Below are 26404 nucleotides of genomic sequence, written 5' to 3'. Positions count from 1 at the left end.
TTTCAAAAATAAGAATGTTAATTGCCTGCTATGAGGTAGATATGCAAAAGATTAAGTATTATATAGCTAGATGGGCTTCTTGATTCATTAATATATAATGCTTAAAGCTCATAAAATTTGATGAAATTTCGTGAAGTTCAATTCAGGGATAAATGTCCTTTTGTGTCAGGAAATGCTTTTTATAATTACATTTTCTTTAACTTTAATTTTCAGCTTGTGGTAAAGTGGGAGTTTCCCTAGGGTCTCTGGGTACAAAGGAAAATAGAGTCTCATTAATGAAAGAAAAGTAGTTTCGAATATGTTTAATGTTATTGGCCTTCACTTTTCAGAATCAGGATGGGGTAGGTGCATTTCCAGTTGACTCAGGGCTCTTACGGAGAGAATGAAACAGCATGATTCAGGAGTGGAAAGACATGGGCTTTGGAAATCTCAACAGAAATAAGTTAAAGCCAAGTGACCTTGGGCATAAATAACCCTGTTGAGCCTAAGGTTTCCATAAGTAGAAAGCAGATAACAGCATTAAAGTCATACTATTTTTGTGAGGATTAGAGATAATGTTTACAGGTGACACTCACGGTTTTTGGCATATGTTAGATAATCAATGTAAGGTAGCTATTCTTACTGTAAACTATAGATTATCTCCAGTTATTAATAATAAAAATATATCAAGGGGATTCCATATCAGATTTTATGCAGTAGCATGGGAAATATAAACATATCAAAATAAAAATAAAGAATGAGTGACTGTTGGGAATTCTAAGGCAAAAGGACATTAATAAATAAAATTGTAGAGACAAACAGTTATGTAGCAGCTTGCAGGATATTGGTAGATGCCAACTGAGTCTTAATATCAGAGCTGATGAATAGCCACGTTTAGCGTTGTGACCTAATTTTTTCATTGCCCCCTGCCCTGTCATAGATAAAGTGGGTAGATGTCTTCCAGACAGATATTATGATGATGAAATAGCCATTCTCCCCTTCCTCTTCTTCTTGGGCTGTGTGCCTTTCTATTTTAGGATATAAAGTAAGTATAAGTCAAGAAGGAACTCTGGTGTTACAACAGTTAAGTGCTCAGCTACTAACCAAAAAGTTGGCAGTTTGTACTCACCAGTGGCTCTGCGGAAGAAAGACCTGGAGATCTGCTCCTATAGCCTAGAAAATTCTATGGGGCAGTTCTACTCTGTCACATTGAGTTGCTGTGAGTTGAAATCGGCTCAGTGGCACCTAACAACAACATAAGTCAGGAGAAAAAAGCAAAAATGCTGAAAAAGGTAACAGGAAAGTGAAATCAGTAGGATGTGGTGGGAAGTGTGGTACACTGGACAAGTGCGTGCCCATCTAAAGGATCATCCCATTTAAAGAGCTCTCTTCTAATCAGCTCCAACTCTAGGCTGACATGGGGAATGCTCTCCCAGTGACAAAGCTGCCGATAAAAAAATTAAGAAACAATTTTTTATTTTGAAATTTCCTGGTTTGTAAAATAAGGTGCAGGACCAACAGAACACTTCCAGGGAAAGGACTAGACCATAAGGTACTTTAAAAAAATTGTTATTATCACTACAGGAAGGAACTTCATGGGACAAACTAAAACCAACTGATGTAAGTTAAGTAACAGTATCCTTTTGTGTTAATTAGCTTGAAAGGATTTCTTTTATTTGCTCCCTTCTTTAGTCATTATCCCTTTTCTCTCCTTTAGTCTCAAAACCACATTGGAATCACATCCAATACCCAGTGCCGTCGAGTCGACTCCGACTCATAGCGACCCGGGGAGGTTTAAACACACTGGTGTCTGAGTCTTACTTTCAGAAATTCTGATTTCTTTGTTCTGGGGTATGGCCTGGACACCGAAATTTTTCAAGGCTTCCGGGTAATTCTGTCTTAGTCATCTAGTGCTGCTATAACAGAAATACCTCAAGTGGATGGATTTCACAAAAAGAAATTTATTTCCTCACAGTCTAGTAGGTTACACGTCCAAATTCAGGGCATCAGCTCTGGGGGAAGGCTTTCTTCTCTCTGTCTACTATGGAGGAAGGTCCTTGTCAGCAGCCTTTCCTTGGTCTGGGAGCATCTCAGGGGCAGGAACTCCTGGTCCAAAGGACGTGCTTTACTCCTGGTGCTGCTTTCTTGGTGATATGAGGTCCCTAGCTCTCTGTTTGCTTCCATTTCCTTGTATCTCCTGAGAGATAAAAGGTGGTGCAGGCCACGCCCCAGGGAAACTCCCTTTACATTGGATCAGGGAGGTGACCTGAGCAAGGCTGGTGTTACAATCCCACCCTGATCCTCCCAAGGCAAAACTACAATCACAAAATGGAGGACAACCACGGAATACTGGGAATCATGGCCCAACCAAATTGATACACACATTTTTTGGGGGACACAATTCAATCCATGACAAATTCCAATATGCTGCCAAGTTTGAGAATCCCTGGTCTCAGGTCCATGGAGGTCCAGGAATTCTTCCTTCCATCCAGTTTATGATTAATATCTGCCATAGCCTCTCAGTTGTTACTAACCCATGATCATTTTATTCCTCGAGGTTAGCTCGTTCCCACCTGAGAAATGGAGACTTTGAATTCTCTGATTCCATAGTCCCTTCTGGTTGTATTTCATTATTTTTGATTTACTATCTTTTGGTCCCTGGTAAGTTAAGACGCATATTTTTTGAGCCATAGATCTACATCTTTTCATTTCTAGTTTGTACTAGAAATCAGTGTCCTCCGTCCTGGCATTCTCTAACCAACTTCTTTGCCCTTGTTCCTGGCCTCCTCTCTTGACCTGCATTCTGCTCTTCCAATTTCCCTTCCTTGTTCCTTTACTGAAAAGCTCTCTTACCTTCTCAAAATTGGGTGCCCTATAGACATTCTCAAGCTACCACCCACCATGCAAGGGCACAGCCCTTCTTTAGAGAGATATAATACACATTAGGATGTTAAAAGCAGTTACTAACTGGCCCTAAGGACTTCATTATCTTAGATTTAAATTGATCAAATATCTATATTTACATTTTAATTTATATAACTTTATCCTCTGGTCTGAGATTATCTTTAAAAAGTCACTTTTTTTTTTTTTTTTTAAAGAAGAGATTTCTTGCTACAGGCCTCTTAAAGTGTTAAAAAGCAGAAATGTCACCTTGAAGACTAAGGTACACCTGACCGAAGCCATAGTGTTTTCAATCATCTCATATGCATGCGAAAGATGGGCAATGAATAAGGTAGGTGGAAGAAGAATTGGCACCTTTGAGTTATGGCGTTGGCGAAGAATATTGAATATCTCACGGACTGCCAAAAGAAGGAACAAATCTGTCTTGGAAGAAGTATAGCCAGAATGCTCTTTAGAAGGAAGAATGGTGAGACTTTGTCCCACATACTTTGGACATGTTATCAGGGGGGATCAATCCCTGGAGAAGGACATTATGCTTGGTAAATGAAAGTGTCAGCAAAATAGAGGAAGACCCTCAACAAGATGGGTTGCCACAGTGGCTGCAACAATAGGTTCAAGTATAACAATGGTTGTGAGGATGACACAGAACCAGGCAGTGTTTTGTTCTGTTCTACATACGGTCACTATGAGTTGGAACCACCTCAAGGCCACCTAACAACAACAACGACAACACTATAATCTTTTACCTTTATCAGTAAGTGCTTCAAGTATTCTTCACTCTCAGCAAGCAATGTTGTATTATCTGCATGTCCTAGGTTGTTAATGAGTTTTCCTCCAAACTGGATATCACATTCTTCTTCATATAGCCTGGTTTCTCACATTGTTTGTTTAGCATATAGCTTGAATAAGTTAGGTGAAAGAATATAACCCTGCTGCACACCTTTTCCAATTTTAAACAATGCAATATCTCTTTATTCTTTCTGTTTGAATGACTGCCTCTTGATCCATGTACAGGCTCCACATGAGCACAATTAAGTGTTTTAAAATTCTCATTCTTTGAAATGCTATCCATAATTTGTGATGATGCACACAGTTGAGTGCCTTCATATGAATTCAGTATGGATTACACCTGAACATAAAGAAAATGAAAATCCTTACAACTGGGCCAATAAAAACAAGAAAAAGGTAAAGAAATTGAAATTGTCAAAGATTTCATTCTTCTTGAATCAGCAATCAATGTCCATGGAAGAAGTAATCAAGAAATCAAATGATGTATTGCAGTGGGTAAATCTGCTGAAAAAGACCTCTTTAAAATGCTAAAAAGCAAAGACGTCACTTTGATGACTAAGGTGTGCCTGACTCAAGCCATGGTATTTTCAATCACCTCGTGTGTATGCAAAAGGAGTACAAAAAACAAGGAAGACTGAACAAGAATTGATGCATTTGAATTATGGTGTTGGCGAAGAATATTGAATATACCATGGTCTGCCAATCTGTGAAAAAGAGGGTGACCCTCAATGAGCTTGATTCACACAGTAGTAACAATGGGTTTGAATATAGCAGTGATTGTAAGGATGGTGCAGGACCAGACAACGTTGTTTCTCTCTGAGTCACTAAGACTAGCTATGAGTTGGAGTCAGCTTGATGAAGACACCTAACATGACCACCACCAACAACAAAGTCTTTGGGTGGCACAACTGCTAACCTAAAGGTTGGTGGTTTGAAAAAAGGCTAACAGATTTGCTTCTGTTAAGATTTGCAGCCAAGAAACCCTACGAAGCTGTTCTACTCTGTAACACATGGGGTTGCCATGGGTCAGAATCAACTGGATGGCAACTAACAACAATTTGCAATAGTTCCAAATTTCTTTTAATTTTAGATAGAAAAACGCTTTTCCCTCTATGTGTGTGTGTGTATGTGTTTTTCCCCCAAAAGAAATTTTGCAAAGCAGCCCAGCATTCTACGAAGACAATATAGAGCTGCTCTGGTTGAGGGGCTAGTGGGTCTAGCCCTCTGTCTGCTCCTTATCTCCATCATCTCCACAGACCCTGCCGTATCTCTGAAGAACTCGACAACCTGGGGAAATACAATCTGAAAACCCTTGGTCTGGGAAAAGGAGTTATTAACTGAAATTATGAAGACTTAAATTTTAGCTTTATTTCTCACATCAAATTTGTAGGTGTAACTGGTAGGGTTAATTGTTTAATCTGTAAAACAAGTGGTTTAGAACAGTGATTCTCAATTTTGGCTGTGTATAGAATCACCTGGGGAGCTTTTAAAAATCCTGATGCTTAGGCCTCACTTCATACCAATTAAATTAGAATCTCTGGGGTGTGACCCAGGCAATGGTATATTTAATGCTCCCCAGGGATTCCAATGCGCAACCAAGTTTCAAACTCTCCAAAGAACCTTTGTGCAGTAATGTTCCACAGATCCCTAAGTCTGTGTAGCTTGTTTTGGTAGGTGCAGTTAAAACGTATACACAGACTTTTCATTTGTAGGTGGTACTCAGCAAGGACAGTGGATAATGGCAAGCTTTGAGACTGAAACCTCGGAAAAATGTTTTTTGATTGGACAAAAAACTTAACTTTCTTATATTCCTGGTGAGAGTGATGATAACTTCCTGGAAAATAAGACCCTGGACTGAAAAATCATATTTGAAAACAATGTTATTCTTCTGTAAACCAGGAAAGGCACCATTTGTTAACACGATCAATCAAGAATTACACCTAAATATTTTGTCCACAAAACAAATGGAATGGGCAGATTGACTACTGAAATGTAAGATATGATGAATATGTCTCAGCTGGCACTACAGATTGAAGACGAATTCAAACAACACGATGAGAACAACGTAAATCTCTGAAACTGAAGTGCCTCAAGTTAAAAGAAATATCCTTCATCGATAGGCTAACAAAAACCAGGATTACTTCTGTGTGCTTCTTGTTCAGTATGAAAAACTCCTGTTTCAGCAGAGTTTCCAAATTAGGAAGCATGTTCATAGTATCGAAAAACAAAGTTATAGAACTTGAATGACAATATTCATGCTACAATCTCCAAATGTCAAATGAATTTATTGTGATTGTTTAAATTACCGTGAATACCAAATAATTTAAAAATGCCTGTACACTTAGAATAAAACGGTGGATGTTTGGTGTGTCAGATGCATAACTAAGCAGAAAAGCCTTTTTATTTTCTTATGACCGTAGCCATTTACATATTTTCTGTTATATTTCTGTGGCTAATAGGTAATCGAGATTCATGTGCTTTAATCTCACCTTTTAACAAAGTATTTCTTTTCTGGAAGTTGGTAACCTTTAAATAGAAGAAAAAGTGCAGTCATCACTTGTGGCAGGGCACTATATTAATAATTTTAATACCTTCTCCTCAGATTTTTTTTTGCTGGAATAGATATAGAAACAACAAAATGAAAAAATAACTTTCCACATTTTCTGGGCAGAAAGGCTAGCTAGTCCTTTAGGCTTTTTAGTCTAGGTTTCCTTATTCCAGGATTATGGATTGGACTATGTCCCCCCAAAAGTTATGTTGAATTCCTAACCCCTATTTTTTTTATACCTATAAATGGAGGCACAGTGGTTAATGAGCTATGGCAAGCGGCAGCTGCTAAGCAAAAGGTTGGCAGTTCAAATCCACCAGCCACTCCTTGGAAACCCTGTGGGGCAGTTCTACTCTGTCCTATAGGGCTTCTGTGAGTTGGAATCGACTTGATGGCAATGAGTTTGGTTTGGTTTTATACCTGTGAATGTGACCTTGTTTGGAAATAGGATTTTTCTTTTGTTGTGTTAATGAGGTCATACTGGAGCGTGGTGGTTCTTAAACTCTGTCCCTTCTGAATGGTATCTTATAAAAAGAGCAGAATAGACATAAGCACACACACAGGGGGAAGATATCTTGTGAAGGCAGAGACAAATGTATCTACCAGCCCAAGAACATCAAGTATTGCCAGCACCTACAGGCTGAAAGAGACAAAGATGGGCCTTTGCCTACAGTCAGGGCCCTGAATTCAGACTTCTAGCCTCCAGGGAGAAATTTTCCATGAGATTGATTGACGCAATGACCATGACAATGGACTCAGATATACCAACAATCAGGAAGATGGTGCAGGGCTGAGCAATGTTTTGTTCTGTTGTACGTGGGATTGCCATGAGTGGGAGCTGGCTGGACAGCAACTAACAACAATGACTCCAGGACTGCAAGAGAATGAATTTCTGCTCTTTAAAGCCACGTTGTAATTTTTTTTTTTTTAAATGGCAGCCCTAGGAAACTAAGAAATCCAGTGAAAAGTTCATAGCAGTCTTTTTATATGGAGATGGCCCAGGAATTTGGGCGATAAGCCTCAACATTGACAAACTAGGAAAGAATGTATAAAGACAATTTCAGCAACATACAATCAGGTCTGCATTGGCATTGTCCATCTCTGAATGAACCTTGTTAACAAGGACAATGAGCATCTTTACCAATGGCCAGGAATAGTAACTACAACAATTTTAAGACCAAATATTGTGTCCAGAAGACTGTATTTCATGTAAAAAAATTATAACCGATTTTTTTTGTATTTATCCTTTTATAAATATCTTTCTAAATTTAATAAAACCTGGAAAATTTCAAATTTGATTTACTTTCCCTGCCCTTTCAAAGTTTGAAATAACTGGATGATAAATGGAATAGTTCATTTATACATACTTAGAAATGAACAATTTGAAAACTATTTCAATGTTATTTTTAGCTGCTAGCTTCTTTTTAGAATAAATGTAAGTTCCTATAGAGTTCTGATTCCTACTTTCATTATATGGAGTAATTATTGTGGTGTCTTGATTTAGCCCAAGAGTTTCTCAAAGGCATTGTTCCTGCGTTGGATCATTTTTCCAAGGAAATGCCTTCTGAGATACATATATCTGGCATGTATGATATGTTTATGTTGTACAGAATACAAGATAAAAGTGTTCCATGATCAAACAATTAGGAAACATTGTATACTATGTGTGTCTCTTAGAGAGTCATAACCAATATTCCCAAGTCTAATAATCTGAGGAGTCTTAAAATGAAGAAATCTATTCGGCTCGTTTTAACCTAGTTTTTCTAAACTTTGATCATCCCCAGGCCATCTGACCACAGAACACTTTTGTAAATATATATTTTATTACACTACCAGTTTGGAAAATAGTGATTGATCTAGATGGAAGAGTTAGGAATTAGTAAATATTCAAAGAACTCACATCATTTTTTTCTATGTACAATTTTCCAAATTCATGAAATATATAAGGACATAAACAATGTAATTTATACCTTCAAAGAATGAATGAATGATAAGTGGGAAGAGAAATTGCAGGAAGTAAGTCTGAAAGAAAGGCAAGCACATCAATTTAAGTTTATTGTGAATAATCTACATTCATGATTATTAACTAGCATCCCTTTCCCCAGCTCTATTCTTTCTAAGTAGTTTAGAGTGTTTATTGAAATTCCAGGAGAAACACAAACAAATGTTGTTTGAAAGTGCATATTGAGAAATATTGCTACTTAAATTTGCTTTTAGTTGCACAATTCAATTCACTTTATATTTCAAATTCACCACTTGGCTCTCAGTTTGTAGCACTGTGGTGGCTTGTGTGTTGCTATGATGCCACTGGTATTTAAAATACCAGCAGAGTCACCCATGGTGGATAGATTTCAGCAGAGTTTCTAGACTAAGACAGACTGGGAAGAATGACCTGGCTATCTATTTCTGAAAAATTGGCCAGTGAAACCTTATGGATAGTAGCAGAACATTGTCTGATATAGTGCTGGAAGATGAGCCCCTCAGGTGCCTCCTCAAGTAGAGTTGACTTTAATGACATGGGTGGAGTAAAGCTTTCGGGATCTTCATTTGCTGATGTGGCATGACTCAAAATGAGAAGAAACAGCTGCAAATATCCTTTAATACTTGGAAAGTAGAAGTACAAAATTGGAAGTTGTCAAAAATGAAATGGAATGCTTGAAGATCCATATCCTAGGCATTCAAAATCAAAAACCAAACCCCCTGCCATTGTGTCAATTCTGATTCATAGTGACTCTATAGGACAGAGTAGAACTGCCCCATAGAGTTTCCAAGGAGTGCCTGGAGGATTTGAACTGCCCACCCTTTGGTTAGCAGCCATAGCACTTAGTCACTACACCACGAGAGTTTTCCTAAGCATTAGTGAGCTGAAATAGACCCGTATTGGACATTGTGAATTAGGCAGCCATGTGGTCTACTATGCAGGGAATCACAAACTGAAGAGGAACAGCATCACATTCATCATGAAAAACATTTCCAAATCTATCTGGAAGCACAATGCTGTCAGTGATAGGATACTATCCATTTGCCTACAAGGAAGACCAGTTAATATGGCTGTTATTCAAGTATGCACACCAACCACTCGTGCTAACAATGAAGAAATTGAAGATTTTTGCTATCTTTTGCAGTTTGAATTTCATCAAATATGCAATCAAGATACTCTGATAATTACTGGTGATTGGAATGTGAGAGTTGGAAACAAGGTAAGATGGGTAGTTGGAAAGTAGGGCCTTAGTGATAAAAACAACTCTGGAGATCACATGGTAGAATTTGGTAAGACCAATGACTTATTTATTGCAGATACCTTTTTTCAACAACATAAACAGCTACTACACACATGGAACTCATCTGATGGAATACAGAGGAATCAAATTGACTACATCTGTGGAAAGAGACCATGGAGAAGTTCAGTATCATCAGTCAGAACAAGACCAGGGGCAGACTGGAGAACAGACCATTATCTGCTCATATGGAAGTTCAAATTGAAGCTGAAGAAAACTAAAACAAGTCCATGAGAGCCAAAATATGACCCTGTGCATATCCCACCTGAATTTAGAGACCATTTTAAGAATAGATTTAAGGTATTGAACACTAGTGACTGAAGATCAGACAAGTTGTGAGACGACATCAAGGACATCACATACGAGAGAAAGCAAAAAGCCATTAAAAAGACAAAAAATCAAAAAAAGAGCATAATGGATGTCAGAAGAGACTCTGAAACTACCTGTTGAATGCACAGCAACAGAAGGCAAAAGGAAGAAATGATGAAATAAAAGAGCTGAACAGAAGATTTCAAAGGGCAGCTCAAGAAGGCAAAATATTATAATGAAATGTGCAAAGACCTGGAGTAAGAAACCCAAATGGGAAGAACATGTTCAGCATTCTGTTGCAATATTGAAGAATTCCATGGGCAAAAATTTGAAGCATCAAAAGAAGATAGAAGAAATACACAGAGTCACTGTACCAAAAAGAATTGATCAACGTTCAGCCATTTTAGGAGGTAGCGTATGATCAAGAACGTATGGTACTGAAGGAAGAAGGCCAAGCTGCACTGAAGGCATTGGTGAAAAACCAAGTTCCAGGAATTCACAGAATACCAGTTGAGATATTTCAACACAGGGATGCAATGCTGGAAGCTCACTTGTTTATTTCAAGTAATTTACATGACAAGATACCTGGCCAACTGACTGGAAGAGATCCATATTTGTGCCCATTTAAAAGACAGGTGATCCAACAGAATGTGGAAATAATTAAACAATATCTTGATATCACATTCAAGTAAAATTTTGCTGAAGATAGTTCAAAAATGGTTGCACCAGTACATGGACAGGGAACTGCCAGAAATTCAAACCAGATTCGGAAGAGGGCATGGAACAAGGCATTGGTGATGTCTGATGGATCTGGGCTGAAAGCAAAGAATACCAGAAAGATGTTTATCTGTGTTTTATTGACTATGCAAAGGCATTTGACCGTATGGATCATAACAAATCATGAATAACATCACAAAAAATGGAAATTCCAAAACACTTAATTGTGTTCATGTGGAGCCTGTACTTAGAGCAAGAGGCAATTGTTCGAACAGAACAAGGGGATACTACATGGTTTAAAATCAGGAAGGATGTGTGTCAGGGTGGTATCCTTTCACCATACTTATTCAATCAGAAGAATTAACAAATCTGTCTTGGAAGAAGTACAGTCAGAATGTTCCCTAGAAGCAGGGATGGCGAGACCTCATCTCACATACATTGGACATGTTACCAGGAGGGACCAGTCTCTGGAGAAGGACATCATGCTTGGTAAAGTAAAGGGTCAGCAAAAAAGAGGAAGACCTTCAACTAGATGGATTGATACAGTGGCTGCAACAACAGGCTCAAACACATTGATGATTGTGAAGATGCCGCAGGACCAGGCTGTGTTTTGTTGTGTTGTACACAGTGTTGCTATGAGTCGGACCCAATTTGAGGCAATATTTCAAATAATAATAAAGTGTGAGCATAGTATGAAATGATTGAGAGATGCTGGACTCAGAGAGCAGAAAATTTACAGTTTTAGACAGTGAGTTAACACCTTGGTTTCCCAGTCTATTTGGAGAATGGTATATTCTGGTTAACCAAGTTTCAAGTTCCTTCAATTTTGACAGTGAAACTGATATTAGAGAACAGATGTAAGGGCTGAACTGTAGAACTCTCTGGATTGATTTTCAAGAGCTGTATACACTTTTAGAAAAGGAGCACTTTAACAGCTACAAATCTTTAATAGAGTTGCCAGGCCATCAAATGACATGTCAACATACCTTGAAAGAGGTCTCATCAAATGCAAGGGTAAAGTTCTGTTTCATGACGTTGTTGTTAGGTGCCATCGAGTCGGTTCTGACTCATATCGACCCTATGCACAACAGAACGAAACACTGCGAGGTCCTGCGCCATCCTTACAATTGTTGTTGTTATGCTTGAGCATTATGTTAGCAAAGCAAAATGAACTCATAGGAAGCAGGAAATATTTTTTCTACATATCCTAGTTTTATGAAGTGTTAAAAAATAGAGTGCTTCAAAAGTCCTTGAGAAAGTGTTTCAAATGTGACGTTTGGGTAAATATGTAAGAAATTGAAAAGGCAATAAGGTAAATGAAAGCACCTTAAAAGATTTAAATTAAGAGTGATAAAAATACTAAAGTGATGCTTCATTTAATAGTGGGGGAAAAACTCTAGAGTGACTAAGCTGAGTTAGCTGTATTTCTATAGGGTGGAAGTCAAGATAAAAAAGATTATACTTCACAGCTTTGAGGAAATAAAATATACAGTGCTAATACTAACATAAATTAGACCAGAAATTAATAAACTGTTTTACTTACTTTTTGATAAAAAGAGTTCAATGGCCAAAAAGTTTAGGGAAGTTTGGATCCAATAAAGTTAGAGATCTTTTTATTGCAAGTTTTATAGGGCTTTAATATACTAATGTGTGCAGTGAATCACTTTGGTGGGCATCTATTATACAGTGTTTCTGGAAGTTTGCTTCAGTATAGAATATTTTTTTTTTAAGGGAGATCCTTTTTGGAGCGAACTTTGGAAAACACTGATTTAGCCCTTCTGTGTGACAAAGAATTTTTTTTTTTTTTAATTTTTATTGTGCTTTAAGTGAAAGTTTACAAATCAAGTCAGTCTCATACAAAAACTTATATACACCTTGCTATATACTCCTAATTGCTCTCCTCCTAATGAGATAACATACTTCTCTCCACCCTGCTTTTCCATGTCCATTTAGCCAGCTTCTATCCCCCTTGTCCTTCATGTCTCCCCTCCAGACAGGAGCTGTCCACAGTCTCATGCGTCTGCTTGATCCAAGAGGCTCACTCCTCACTAGTATCATTTTCTATCTTATAGTCCAGTACAATCCCCGTCTGAAGAGTTGGCTTTAGGAATGGTTCCTGTCTTGGGCTAAAAGAAGGTCTAAGGACCATAACGTCTGGGATCCTTCTAGTCTCAGTCAGACCATTAAGTCTGGTCTTTTAAAGAGAATTTGAGGTCTGCATCTCACTGTTCTCCTGCTGTATGACGAGAACTTATTGATATTATTATGAGATTGACTGACTTGTCTATAGACACTTCCTGTTTTCTGCTGCCTATTCTTATCTGATAGCTCTAATTATCGCATCTATTTTAGGTGGATCTTGTACCTTTCCCTGGCTTAAGTCACTGAATTAATTTTCCTACCTCATGAAATAGGGATTGCTTCCTTTTGTAGAGGAGAAAAATGGTAGGAAGAAAGGTGAGTAGACTCTTCCAAGGCCATGCAATATGTGACTAGGCCAGAATTTCATGTCTATACCTTTTTCTCCCATTCTGCTGACTGTTGACTTCCAGATAGAAAAAGAATCTGTTTTTGGTCAAGGAGTGAGTTCTGGCTTGGGTTAAATCACTGTTCTTGTAATGGGACTCTGGCTTGACTTGAATTTTGAGAAAAAGATCTGAGGTTTTTCTGTTTCATTGTTGGTTTTTTGAGGTAAAATTCACACAAAGTTAACCATTTTACAGTGAACAATTCTGTGGCATTTAGTACATTTGCAATGTTGTGCAGGAACCATCTCTGTCTAATTCTAAAACATCTTCATCACCCCAAAATAAAATATGATCCAACTGAATGCAGAAATTATTGAACAATTTCATTGATATCATATGCAAGTAAAATTTGCTGAAGGTCATTCAAAGACAGTTGCAGCAGTACATGGACAGGGAACTGCCAGAAATTCAAGCCAGATTGAGAAAAGGACATAGAACTAGGAATGTCATTGCTGTTGTGAGATGGGTCCTGGCTGAAAGCAGAGAATACCAGAAAGATGTTTACCTGTGTTTTATCGACTATGCAAAGGCATTTGACTGTTTGGGTCACAACAAATTATGGATATCATTGCAAAAAATGGGAATTCCAGAACATTTAACAGTGCTCATGAGGAACATGTACATAGATCAAGAGGCAGTCATTTGGGGGGCAGAGCCAAGATGGCGGACTAGGCAGACGCTACCTCGGATCCCTCTTACAACAAAGACACGGAAAAACAAGTGAATCAATCACATACATAACAATCTACGAACCCTGAACAACAAACAGATTTAGAGACGGAGAACGAACTAATACGGGGAAGCAGCGATTGTTTTCAGAGCCTGAAGCCAGCTTACCAGTCAGGTATGGCACAAGCACAGAGAGCTGCTCCACCCCCCTGAACTAACCCTGGGAGGGGGACCAGCCGGTTCCACAGGCGGCATGAGACGCAGCTGGTAGGAGAAGTCCCCGGGAGGCAGTGACTGGTCTTGGAATGGGGAGAGCAGTGTCCCAGCCGGGGAACAATCCCGCCGGGATTTGGACTGGACGCAGGTACGGTATAAACACGGAGAGCTGCTCCACCCCCCTGAACTAACCCCGGGAGGGGGCCCAACCGGTTCTCGGAGGCGGCACGGCAACGCGGTTGGAGGGACGAGAAGTCCCCGGGAGGCAGCGACTGATTTTGGAGTCGAGAGTGCACCGTCCCAGTAGGGGAGCCTTGACGCTGGGCGTGGGGCTGGAAGCAGAGGATCTGACCGTGACTCCAGCGGGCCAGACCCCCCGGGGGCAATCTCCACACAGCCAGCACACATAGGCAATGCGCCCCGCGGGAATCTCAGATATAATAGTCATTCCAAGCAAGACAAGCAACTCTGGCTACACTCTGAGGTGCTACTCTCCTATCTCTCTGTTCCCTCCCCCACCCTCCCCAGGCGGCTTCATTAACATCCGAATAGCCTGAGCCAGAAGGAGAACTCTGATAGGGATCTGACTGCATTTTTTTTTTAGCAGATTTTCTGGAAAAACTAGTTTCCCAGTGATGGCTCGGAGACAACAATCCATATCAAACCACTTAAAGAAGCAGACCATGACAGCTTCTACAACCCCCCAAACAAAAGAATCAAAATCTTTCCCCAATGAAGATACAATCCTGGAATTATCAGATACAGAATATAAAAAACTAATTTACAGAATGCTTCAAGACATCACAAATGAAATAAGGCAACTGCAGAAAAAGCCAAGGAACACACTGATAAAACTGTTGAAGAACTCAAAAAGATTATTCAAGAACATAGTGGAAAAATTAATAAGTTGCAAGAATCCATAGAGAGACAGCATGTAGAAATCCAAAAGATTAACAATAAAATTACAGAATTAAACAATGCAATAGGAAGTCAGAGGAGCAGACTCGAGCAATTAGAATGCAGACTGGGACATCTGGAGGACCAGGGAATCAACACCAACATAGCTGAAAAAAAATCAGATAAAAGAATTAAAAAAAAATGAAGTAACCCTAAGAATCATGTGGAACTCTATCAAGAAGGATAACCTGCGGGTGATTGGAGTCCCAGAACAGGGATGGGGGACAGAAAACACAGAGAAAATAGTTGAAGAACTCCTGACAGAAAACTTCCCTGACATCATGAAAGACGAAAGGATATCTATGCAAGATGCTCATCGAACCCCATTTAAGATTGATCCAAAAAGAAAAACTCCAAGACATATTATCATCAAACTCACCAAAACCAAAGATAAACAGAAAATTTTAAAAGCAGCCAGGGAGAAAAGAAAGGTTTCCTTCAAGGGAGAATCAATAAGAATATTGCAGGCAAGAAGGGAATGGGACGACATATACAGAACACTGAAGGAGAAAAACTGCCAGCCAAGGATCATATATCCAGCAAAACTCTCTCTGAAATATGAAGGTGAAATTAAGGTATTTTCAGATAAACACAAGTTTAGAGAATTTGCAAAAACCAAACCAAAGCTACAAGAAATACTAAAGGATATTGTTTGGTCAGAGAACCAATAATATCAGATATCAGCACAACACAGGGTCACAAAACAGAACTTCCTGATATCAACTCAGATAGGGAAATCACAAAAACAAACAAATTAAGATTAATTAAAAAAAAAATACACATAACAGGGAATCATGGAAGTCAATAGGTAAAAGATCACAATAATCAAAAAGAGGGACTAAATACAGGAGGCATTGAACTGCCATATGGAGAGTGATACAAGGCGATATAGAACAATACAAGTTAGGTTTTTACTTAGAAAAATAGGGGTAAATAATAAGGTAACCACAAAAAGGTATAACAACTCTATAACTCAAGATAAAAGCCAGGAAAAACGTAACGACTCAACTAACATAAAGTCAAACACTATGAAAATGAGGATCTCACAATTTACTAAGAAAAACACCTCAGCACAAAAAAGTATGTGGAAAAATGAAATTGTCAACAACACACATAAAAAGGCATCAAAATGACAGCACTAAAAACTTATTTATCTATAATTACGCTGAATGTAAATGGACTAAATGCACCAATAAAGAGACAGAGAGTCACAGACTGGATAAAGAAACACGATCCATCTATATGCTGCCTACAAGAGACACACTTTAGACTTAGAGACACAAACAAACTAAAACTCAAAGGATGGAAAAAAAAATATCAAGCAAACAATAAGCAAAAAAGAAGAGGAGTAGCAATATTAATCTCTGACAAAATAGACTTTAGACTTAAATCCACCACAAAGGATAAAGAAGGACACTATATAATGATAAAAGGGACAACTGATCAGGAAGACATAACCATATTAAATATTTATGCACCCAATGACAGGGCTGCAAGATACATAAATCAAATTTTAACAGAATTGAAAAGTGAGATAGACACCTCCACAATTATAGTAGGAGACTTCAACACACCACTTTCGGAGGACAGGACATCCAGTAAGAAGCTCAATAGAGACACGGAAGACCTACTTACAACAATCAACCAACTTGACCTCATTGACTTATACAGAACTCTCCACCCAACTGCTGCAAAGTATACTTTTTTTTCTAGCGCACATGGAACATTCTCTAGAATAGACCACATATTAGGTCAGAAAACAAACCTTTGCAGAGTCCAAAACATCGAAATATTACAAAGCATCTTCTCAGACCACAAGGCAATAAAACTAGAGATCAATAACAGAAAAACTAGGGAAAAGAAATCAAATACTTGGAAAGTGAACAATACCCTCCTGAAAAAAGACTGGGTTATAGAAGGCATCAAGGAGGGAATAAGGAAATTCATAGAAAGCAACGAGAATGAAAATACTTCCTATCAAAACCTCTGGGACACAGCAAAAGCAGTGCTCAGAGGCCAATTTATATCGATAAATGCACACATACAAAAAGAAGAAAGAGCCCAAATCAGAGAACTGTCCCTACAACTTGAACAAATAGAAACTGAGCAACAAAAGAACCCATCAGGCACCAGAAGAAAACAAATCAGAAAAATTAGAGCTGAACTAAATGAATTAGAGAACAGAAAAACAATTGAAAGAATTAACAAAGCCAAAAGCTGGTTCTTTGAAAAAATTAACAAAACTGATAAACCATTGGCTAGACTGACTAAAGAAATACAGGAAAAGAAACAAATAACCCGAATAAGAAACGAGAAGGACCACATCACAACAGAACCAAATGAAATTAAAAGAATCATTTCAGATTATTATGAAAAATTGTACTCTAACAAATTTGAAAACCTAGAAGAAATGGATGAATTCCTGGAAAAACACTACCTACCTAAGCTAACACATTCAGAAGTAGAACAACTAAACAGACCCATAACAAAAAAAGAGATTGAAACGGTAATCAAAAAACTCCCAACAAAAAAAAGCCCTGGCCCGAACGGCTTCACTGCAGAGTTCTACCAAACTTTCAGAGAAGAGTTAACACCACTACTTCTGAAGGTATTCCAAAGCGTAGAAAATGACGGAATACTACCCAACTCATTCTATGAAGCCACCATCTCCCTGATACCAAAACCAGGTAAAGACATTACAAAAAAAGAAAATTATAGACCTATATCCCTAATGAACATAGTTGCAAAAATCCTCAACAAAATTCTAGCCAATAGAATCCAACAACACATCAAAAAAATAATTCACCCTGATCAAGTGGGATTTATACCAGGTATGCAAGGCTGGTTTAATATCAGAAAAACCATTAATGTAATCCATCACATAAATAAAACAAAAGACAAAAACCACATGATCTTATCAATTGATGCAGAAAAGGCATTTGACAAAGTCCAACACCCATTTATGATAAAAACTCTTACCAAAATAGGAATTGAAGGAAAATTCCTCAACATAATAAAGGGCATCTATGCAAAGCCAACAGCCAATATCACTCTAAATGGAGAGAACCTGAAAGCATTTCCCTTGAGAACGGGAACCAGACAAGGATGCCCTTTATCACCGCTCTTATTCAACATCGTGCTGGAAGTCCTAGCCAGGGCAATTAGGCTAGACAAAGAAATAAAAGGTATCCGGATTGGCAAGAAGGAAGTAAAGTTATCACTATTTGCAGATGACATGATTATATACACAGAAAACCCTAAGGAATCCTCCAGAAAACTACTGAAACTAATAGAAGAGTTTGGCAGAGTCTCAGGTTATAAAATAAACATACAAAAATCACTTGGATTCCTCTATATCAACAAAAAGAACACCGAAGAGGAAATAACCAAATCAATACCATTCACAGTAGCCCCCAAGAAGATAAGATACTTAGGAATAAATCTTACCAAGGATGTAAAAGACCTATACAAAGAAAACTACAAAGCTCTACTACAAGAAATTCAAAAGGACATACTTAAGTGGAAAAACATACCTTGCTCATGGATAGGAAGACTTAACATAGTAAAAATGTCTATTCTACCAAAAGCCATCTATACATTTAACGCACTTCCGATCCAAATTCCAATGTCATATTTTAAGGGGATAGAGAAACAAATCACCAGTTTCATATGGAAGGGAAAGAAGCCCCGGATAAGCAAAGCACTACTGAAAAAGAAGAAGAAAGTGGGAGGCCTCACTCTACCTGATTTCAGAACCTATTATACAGCCACAGTAGTCAAAACAGCCTGGTACTGGTACAACAACAGGCACATAGACCAATGGAACAGAATTGAGAACCCAGACATAGATCCATCCACGTATGAGCAGCTGATATTTGACAAAGGACCAGTGTCAATTAATTGGGGAAAAGATAGCCTTTTTAACAAATGGTGCTGGCATAATTGGATATCCATTTGCAAAAAAATGAAACAGGACCCATACCTTACACCATGCACAAAAACTAACTCCAAGTGGATCAAAGACCTAAACATAAAGACTAAAACGATAAAGATCATGGAAGAAAAAATTGGGACAACCCTAGGAGCCCTAATACAAGGCATAAACAGAATACAAAACATTACCAAAAATGATGAAGAGAAACCCGATAACTGGGAGCTCCTAAAAATCAAACACCTATGCTCATCTAAAGACTTCACCAAAAGAGTAAAAAGACCACCTACAGACTGGGAAAAATTTTCAGCTATGACATCTCAGACCAGCGCCTGATCTCTAAAATCTACATGATTCTGTCAAAATTCAACCACAAAAAGACAAACAACCCAATCAAAAAGTGGGCAAAGGATATGAACACACATTTCACTAAAGAAGATATTCAGGCAGCCAACAGATACATGAGAAAATGCTCTCGATCATTAGCCGTTAGAGAAATGCAAACTAAAACTACGATGAGATTCCATCTCACACCAGCAAGGCTGGCATTAATCCAAAAAACACAAAATAATAAATGCTGGAGAGGCTGCGGAGAGATTGGAACTCTTATACACTGCTGGTGGGAATGTAAAATGGTACAACCACTTTGGAAATCTATCTGGCGTTATCTTAAACTGTTAGAAATAGAACTACCATACAACCCAGAAATCCCACACCTCGGAATATACCCTAGAGATACAAGAGCCTTCACACAAACAGATATATGCACACCCATGTTTATTGCAGCTCTGTTTACAATAGCAAAAAGTTGGAAGCAACCAAGGTGTCCATCAACGGATGAATCGTTAAATAAATTGTGGTATATTCACACAATGGAATACTACGCATCGATAAAGAACAGTGACGAATCTCTGAAACATTTCATAACATGGAGGAACCTGGAAGGCATTATGCTGAGCGAAATGAGTCAGAGGCAAAAGGACAAATATTGTATAAGACCACTATTATAAGATCTTGAGAAATAGTAAACCTGAGAAGAACACATACTTTTGTGGTTACGAGGCGGGGAGGGAGGGAGGGTGGGAGAGGGTTTTTTTAATTGATTAATCAGTAGATAAGAACTGCTTTAGGTGAACGGAAAGACAACACTCAATACTTGGAAGGTCAGCTCAATTGGACTGGACCAAAAGCAAAGAAGTTTCCGGGATAAAATGAATGCTTCAAAGGTCAGGGGAGCAAGGGCGGGGGTCTGGAGAACATGGTTTGAGGGGACTTCTAAGTCAATTGGCAAAATAATTCTATTATGAAATCATTCTGCATCCCACTTTGAAATGTGGTGTCTGGGGTCTTAAATGCTAACAAGCGGCCATCTAAGGTGCATCAATTGGTCTCAACCCACCTGGAGGAAAGGAAAATGAAGAACACCAAGGCCACACGACAACTAAGAGCCCAAGACACAGAAAGGGCCACATGAACCAGAGACCTACATCATCCTGAGACCAGAAGAACTAGTTGGTGCCCGGCCACAATAGATGACTGCCCTGACAGGGAGCACAGCAGAGGACCCCTGAGGGAGCAGGAGATCAGTGGGGTACAGACCCCAAATTCTCATAAGAAGACCAAACTTAATGGTCTGACTGAGACTAGAGGAATCCCGGCGGCCATGGTCCCCAGACCGTCTGTTGGCACAGGACAGGAACCATCCCCGAAGAAACTCATCAGACATGAAAGGGACTGGTCAGCGGGTGGGAGAGAGACGCTGATGAAGAGTGAGCTAATTATATCAGGTGGACACTTGAGATTGTGTTGGCAACTCTTGTCTGGAGGGGGGATGGGAGGATAGAGAGAGAGGGAAGCCGGCAAAATTGTCACGAAAGGAGAGACTGAAAGGGCTGACTCAAGAGGGGGAGAGCAAGTGAGAGTAGGGAGTGAGATGTATGTAAACTTATATGTGACAGACTGATTGGATTTGTAAACGTTCACTTGAAGCTTAATAAAAGTTAATTAAAAAAAAAAAAAAGAAGCAGTCATTTGAAGAGAACAAGGGGATACCGTGTGGTTCAGAGTTAGGAAAGGTGTCAGTGTTGTTTCACCATATTTTTTTTACTCATTCTGTATGCTCAGCAAATAATTTGAGAAGCTGGAGTATATGAAGAAGAATGGAGCATTGAGATCGGAGAAAGATTCATTACCTTGCATTATGCAGATGACACAACCTTGCTTGCTGAAAGCAAAGAGGACTTGAAGCATTTACTGATGAAGATCAAAGACCACAGCCTTCAGTATGGATTACACCTCAACATAAAGAAAAAAAAAATCCTCACAACTGGACTAGTAAACAACATCATGATAAATGGAGAAAAGATTGAAGTTGTCAAGGGTTTCATTTTATTTGGATCCATAATAAACACCCATGGAAGCAGCAGTCGGGAAATCAAATGATGCATTGCGTTGGACAAATCTGCTCAAAAGACCTCTTTAAAGTGTTCAAAAGCACAGATGTCCCTTTGAGGACTAAGGTGCACCTGACCCAAGCGGCGGTGTTTTCAATTGCCTTATATGCATGTGAAAGCTGGACAATGAATAAGGAAGACAAAAGAAGAGTTGATGCTTTGAATTGTGGTGCTGGTGAAGAATATTGAATATGCCACGGACTCCCAAAAGAATGAATGAATTTGTCTTGGAAGAAGTATAGCCAGAGTGCTCCTAGAAGCAAGGATGATGATACTTTGTCTCACATACTTTGGACATGCCATCAAAAGGCACCAGTCCTTGGAGAAGGACATCATGCTTGGTAAATTACAGGGTCAGCAAAAAAGAGGAAGACCCTTAACGAGATGGATTGACACCTTGGCTGCAACCAAGGGCTTAAGCATAACAACGATCATGAGGATTGCACAGGGCTGGGCGATGTTTCGTTCTGTCGTACATAGGGCTGCTATGAGTTGGAAGCGACTCGTCGGCACCTAACAAGAGAATAAAATCCAGTGTCCATTAAGCAGTTACTGTATTATTCCCTGCCCCCAGCCATTGGCAATCTCCAGTGTTCTTTCTGTCTTTCTTATGGATCTTTCATATAAAAGGACTCATACAATAAGTGACCTTTTGTGTCTAGCTTCTTTCATTTAACATATTTTTGAGGATCATCCATATCATAGCAAATATTAGTATTTCATTCCTTTTTATGACTGGATAATATTCCCCTATATGTCTGTACCACGGTTTGTTTAGTCTGGAATGTATTTAAATTTGTTAACGGGAACACTTGTATACACGATTATTTCTAACTCAGAAATTTAGTGGAAGTTTTACTCCACTTTATTTATGAATGAAGTTCTAATTCACGGTGCTCATATGTGCTTTATTCTGCTTAAAATATATATTTAGATTAGACATGTACTGAAATATATGAAGTATATAAAGGATGAGAATCTCCTGTTTGTTTTATTTTTTAGAATAAGTAATCAAGTAAATTTTTACAAAGCTTCTAAAGTGCAAGGTGATTTCAAGTACTCTCAAGTGCTTTGTTTCAATTTCTGTAGATTATACATAAAACCAAAAACCAAACCTGTTGCTGTTGAGTGGATTCTGACTCATAGCAACACTGCAGTGCAATTGATTGCTTTTGTGTAGCGTTTCTAGCCACAGTCTTGTAACTCCTACCCGAGTGATGATGTTGCACTGTGCTGATATGGTAATTGTAGCCTACCAAGGGTTTGGCCAGTTATGCCATCCTGCTGGGCTTGGAATGAGCCACCACAGAGGCAGGAAAGAAAAGATATCACCACTACCAAGAAAGAACTCCCAGGAGCCAGCATGTCCTTTGAACCTGGTATCTCTGTGCTAAGAAGCTCCTGCAAGGAAGAAACAGAGAGAGAGAGAGTGAGCTGTAACTCCGAAGACGGTGGGAAACGGTGGCAAGAGAGACCTGGCAGCAAAGACCCAGCAGCAGGAGACAGTGAGGTGGGCCTCCCCTGTTCGAGGAGAAAGAAAGCTGAGTGAGTGCCTTTGGGCAGAGGCCTAGGGCCAAGGAGAGGCGTGCCTGTGAGTGCAGCTAGGAAGAGTCCGTCCTGATGCAAGAACTGTATACTTGAGTGTTCCTGAGTCTGCATTGTAACTGTTACTTCCTTAATAAACCCCATAATCATGAGTATGGTGTGTGAGTTCTATGTGGCCATTGCAATGAATTATTGAACCCAGCAGAGAAATAGAGACTGCCATGTGGTGGTATAAGAATTGGTAAAGGTGTCAGAGAGAGGAGGCGTGTCTGACCCCCGCCTCATAGGAATCAGCCTTGAGCTGTTGATCTTGATTCTCCTTTCCCATTGTGAAGTTAGAGGAGGTTAGACTCCACCCCCAAGCCATTTTTAACAACCCTATAAGACTGCACTGGGTTTGTTTTTTTTTTTTAATAAGACAATGTAGAACTACCCTATAGGATTTCCAAGGAGCGGCTGGTGAATTCAAACTGCTGACCTTTTGGTTAGCAGCTGAGTTCTTTACCACTGTGCCACCAGGCCTCTCATGGAGAGAGACAATTAAGAACTTCATATAGCCTTTGGTGGACGAAAAAGATCTTTGATAAACTTTTGCTTTTAATCCTTCAAACAAATATATTTATCACATATTTGTATACAGAATGTAATTTTGTTTAGGTCATTCTGTAACAGGACAGAAAAAGTATGTTTTTTGTCCACAAATTTAATTGCATATATATTGCTTTATGGATATATATAGTCATGGGTTCCAAATCCAAATACTAGGGGTTTATCTTCTGTACAAAAATGTTAATACTTTAAATGTGGAAATTTAGAAAACCTACCATGGTATTATTCTATCGTTTGTAACCTCAAAGTCAAAGATCATATGCCATATTCATTTATACAGACTTATTTCCTTTATGGTAGCATATTTTTGCACAAATGTAGTCCTACAAATGAATGAAATGCCAAATTGTGATCCTTAGAACTTGGGACTGTAGAATGAGTTCCCCAAGAATTTTTTTTTTTAAACTTTTTATATTTCATTAATCCTTTGAGGAAAAATCCTCAAAATTACCGCAGATCAAGTCACTGCAGAATCCTTACATTTTCTTTTGCCACCACCTATGTTGGCTTTTAGAGTCCTGATGACTTTCTTTATTCTGTTCTTGTGTTCTTTTCACTGTTTTCCTAAGGGCATTTTCTTGTCATATAAGTCATGTCTTGCAAGTCTGTGTTTGGTTTCATTTTTCTTTGCATGATCCAAGGAATTGTAAATCATGCTGAAGTCAGTTATCTTGTCACCCACAAAATGGGTTCTGAATCCAAATACAATGATGAGATCTGGTGTAGTTTTGTATATTTTGGCTAGGTTTTCCTGAATTTCTGTCTTAAATATTGTTGCCTTCTCAGCGTGAAGGGCATCAATGAACATTTGTTTCTGCTGAAGTAGTACGTTGGTCATAAACTTCCTGGTCTGATTAGCTACCCTGTTGTTCACAATGAGGGCCCATCCTTAGGCAGCAAAGGAGAAAAAGGAAGAATTCAATCTTAGTTATTTAGTGCTGCTATAACAGAAATACCACAAGTGGACAGTTTTAACAAAGAAGAGTTTATTTCCTTACAGTTACTAGGCTAAAAGTCCAAATTCAGGGCATCAGCTCCAGGGGAAGTCTTTCTCTCTCTGTCGGCCTTCTCATCAATGTTCCGCCAGACTAGGAGCTTCTCACAGGGATCTGAAGTCCAAAGGATGCTCTCTGCTCCCAGTGTTCCTTTCTCAGTGGTATGAGGCCCCCCTGTCTCTCTGCTTCCTTCTTTCTTTTATATCTCAAGAGATTGCCTCAAGACACAGTCTGGTTTTGTAGATTGAGTCCTGCCTCTCTAATATAACTGACACCCATCCTCCCTCATTAACAGCATAGAGGCAGGATTTACAATACACAGGAAAATCACACAATATCAGGAGGTTATCATGGCCCAGCCAAATTGATACACACATTTTTGGGGGACATAATCCATGACAATTAAAAAAAAAGATTAACTTTCCTAGGAAAAGATAAAGTAAGGATGGTTAAAAAGAAAAAAAAAAAATTAAATAAATGTTTGGTTCAGAATATAATGTTTTGCACAGTGGTTAAGAGCTCAGCTGCGCACCAGAAGGTCAGTGGTTCCAGCCCACCAGCTACTCCACAGAAGAAAGATGTGGCAGACTGCTCTTGTAAAGATTACAGCCTCAGAAACCCTATGGGGGCAGTTCTACTCTGTCCTATAGGATCACTATGAGTCAGAATCCATTAAATGGCAATAGTGGTTTTTTTTTTTTTTTTTTTAATACAACAGTCCATGTTTACTTCTTTCATTGCAGTGCAATTAAAATTTATTTTAGGAGAAAAAAGACAGAAGTTAGAACACTGCTTCTAATGAGTTAGTTTTGGGAGTAAATCAACCACTTAGAAAAGAGCTCCCACTTCTGAAAATGCAAACTGGAAGGATATGTTCACTCTGGTTTTTGTTGACAGAAGCAGGAGATAAACTCTATATAGACACCTAACTTCAAAGGTATTTCTGAGATTGAAATTTTGCATGCTGTTTGGAGACTCAAATATACTATTAGTCTTTCTCCTTAACAAGCTAGTAGTGAAGTCAGAAGCTTGGCATCTACTTAGCCATGGTCCAAGTGTTCTTCCATCCCACCAAACTCTCTCTTTCATTGCTCCATTACTTGAACTTTGCCTTTGGATTGGCACAGGTATTTAACTTGAGAGTAAAGACAAGGAGGACATTTATAATAGTAATTACTGAGAAATTTTGTTTTTTTAAATTGTTATTGTTGTTAGGTGCCATTGAGTCGGTTCCAACTTATAGTGACCCTATGTCTCAACCTATAGAATGAAACACTGCCCGGTCCTGCACCATCCTTACAATCCTTGTTATACGTGAGCCCATTGTAGCAGCCACTGTGTCAATCCATCTCATTGAGAATCTTCCTTTTTTTAGCTGATGCTTTACTTTATCAAACATTATGTCCTTCTCCAGGGACTGATCCCTCCTGATAACATGTCCAAAGTAACTAAGATGCAGTCTCGCCATATTTGCTTCTAAGGAAGGAGGATTCTGGTTGTACTTCTTTCAAGTCAGATTTGTTCATTCTTTTGGCAGTCCATGGTATATTCAAATACTCTTCCTGAACACCATAATTCAAAGGTGACAATTCTTCTTTGGTCTTCCTTATTCATTGTCCAGCTTTCTCATGCATATGATGTGATTGAAAAGACTATGGATTTGTTCAAGAGGTTGAAATGGACTGGTATTGGCCATTTTGAATCAGACAATCATATGGTCTACCATGCCGGAAATGACAAATTGAGGAGGAATGACGTTGCATTCATCATCAAAAAGAACATTTCCAGCTCTATTCTAAAGCACGACTCAGTGATAGGATAACATCTATACACCTATAAGAAAGACCAGTTAATATGACTATTATCTGAAGTTACACACAAACCACTAATGCCAAGGATGAAGAAATTGAAGATTTTTGCTAACTTCTACAAACTGAAATTGATCAAACATGCAATCAAGACGCATTGATAATTACTGGT

At 38.7% G+C, this 26404-nt stretch overlaps 1 protein-coding gene across 1 annotated transcript; it reads right to left on the bottom strand.

Moving 5' to 3' along the window:
- Window positions 1-23982: 23982 nt before the first annotated feature.
- On the bottom strand, window positions 23983-25091 carry LOC100657809 (small ribosomal subunit protein eS24-like). Its single transcript, XM_064290900.1, has one exon. It carries the CDS (start codon window positions 24265-24267, stop codon window positions 23983-23985), a length of 285 nt encoding a protein of 94 aa, XP_064146970.1. The 5' UTR covers window positions 24268-25091.
- Between the last annotated feature and the right edge of the window lie 1313 nt (window positions 25092-26404).

This window comes from Loxodonta africana, chromosome 9, assembly GCF_030014295.1.
Source record: "Loxodonta africana isolate mLoxAfr1 chromosome 9, mLoxAfr1.hap2, whole genome shotgun sequence".
Lineage (NCBI taxonomy): Eukaryota > Metazoa > Chordata > Mammalia > Proboscidea > Elephantidae > Loxodonta > Loxodonta africana.
This window is presented reverse-complemented; position numbering and strand designations above follow the sequence as displayed.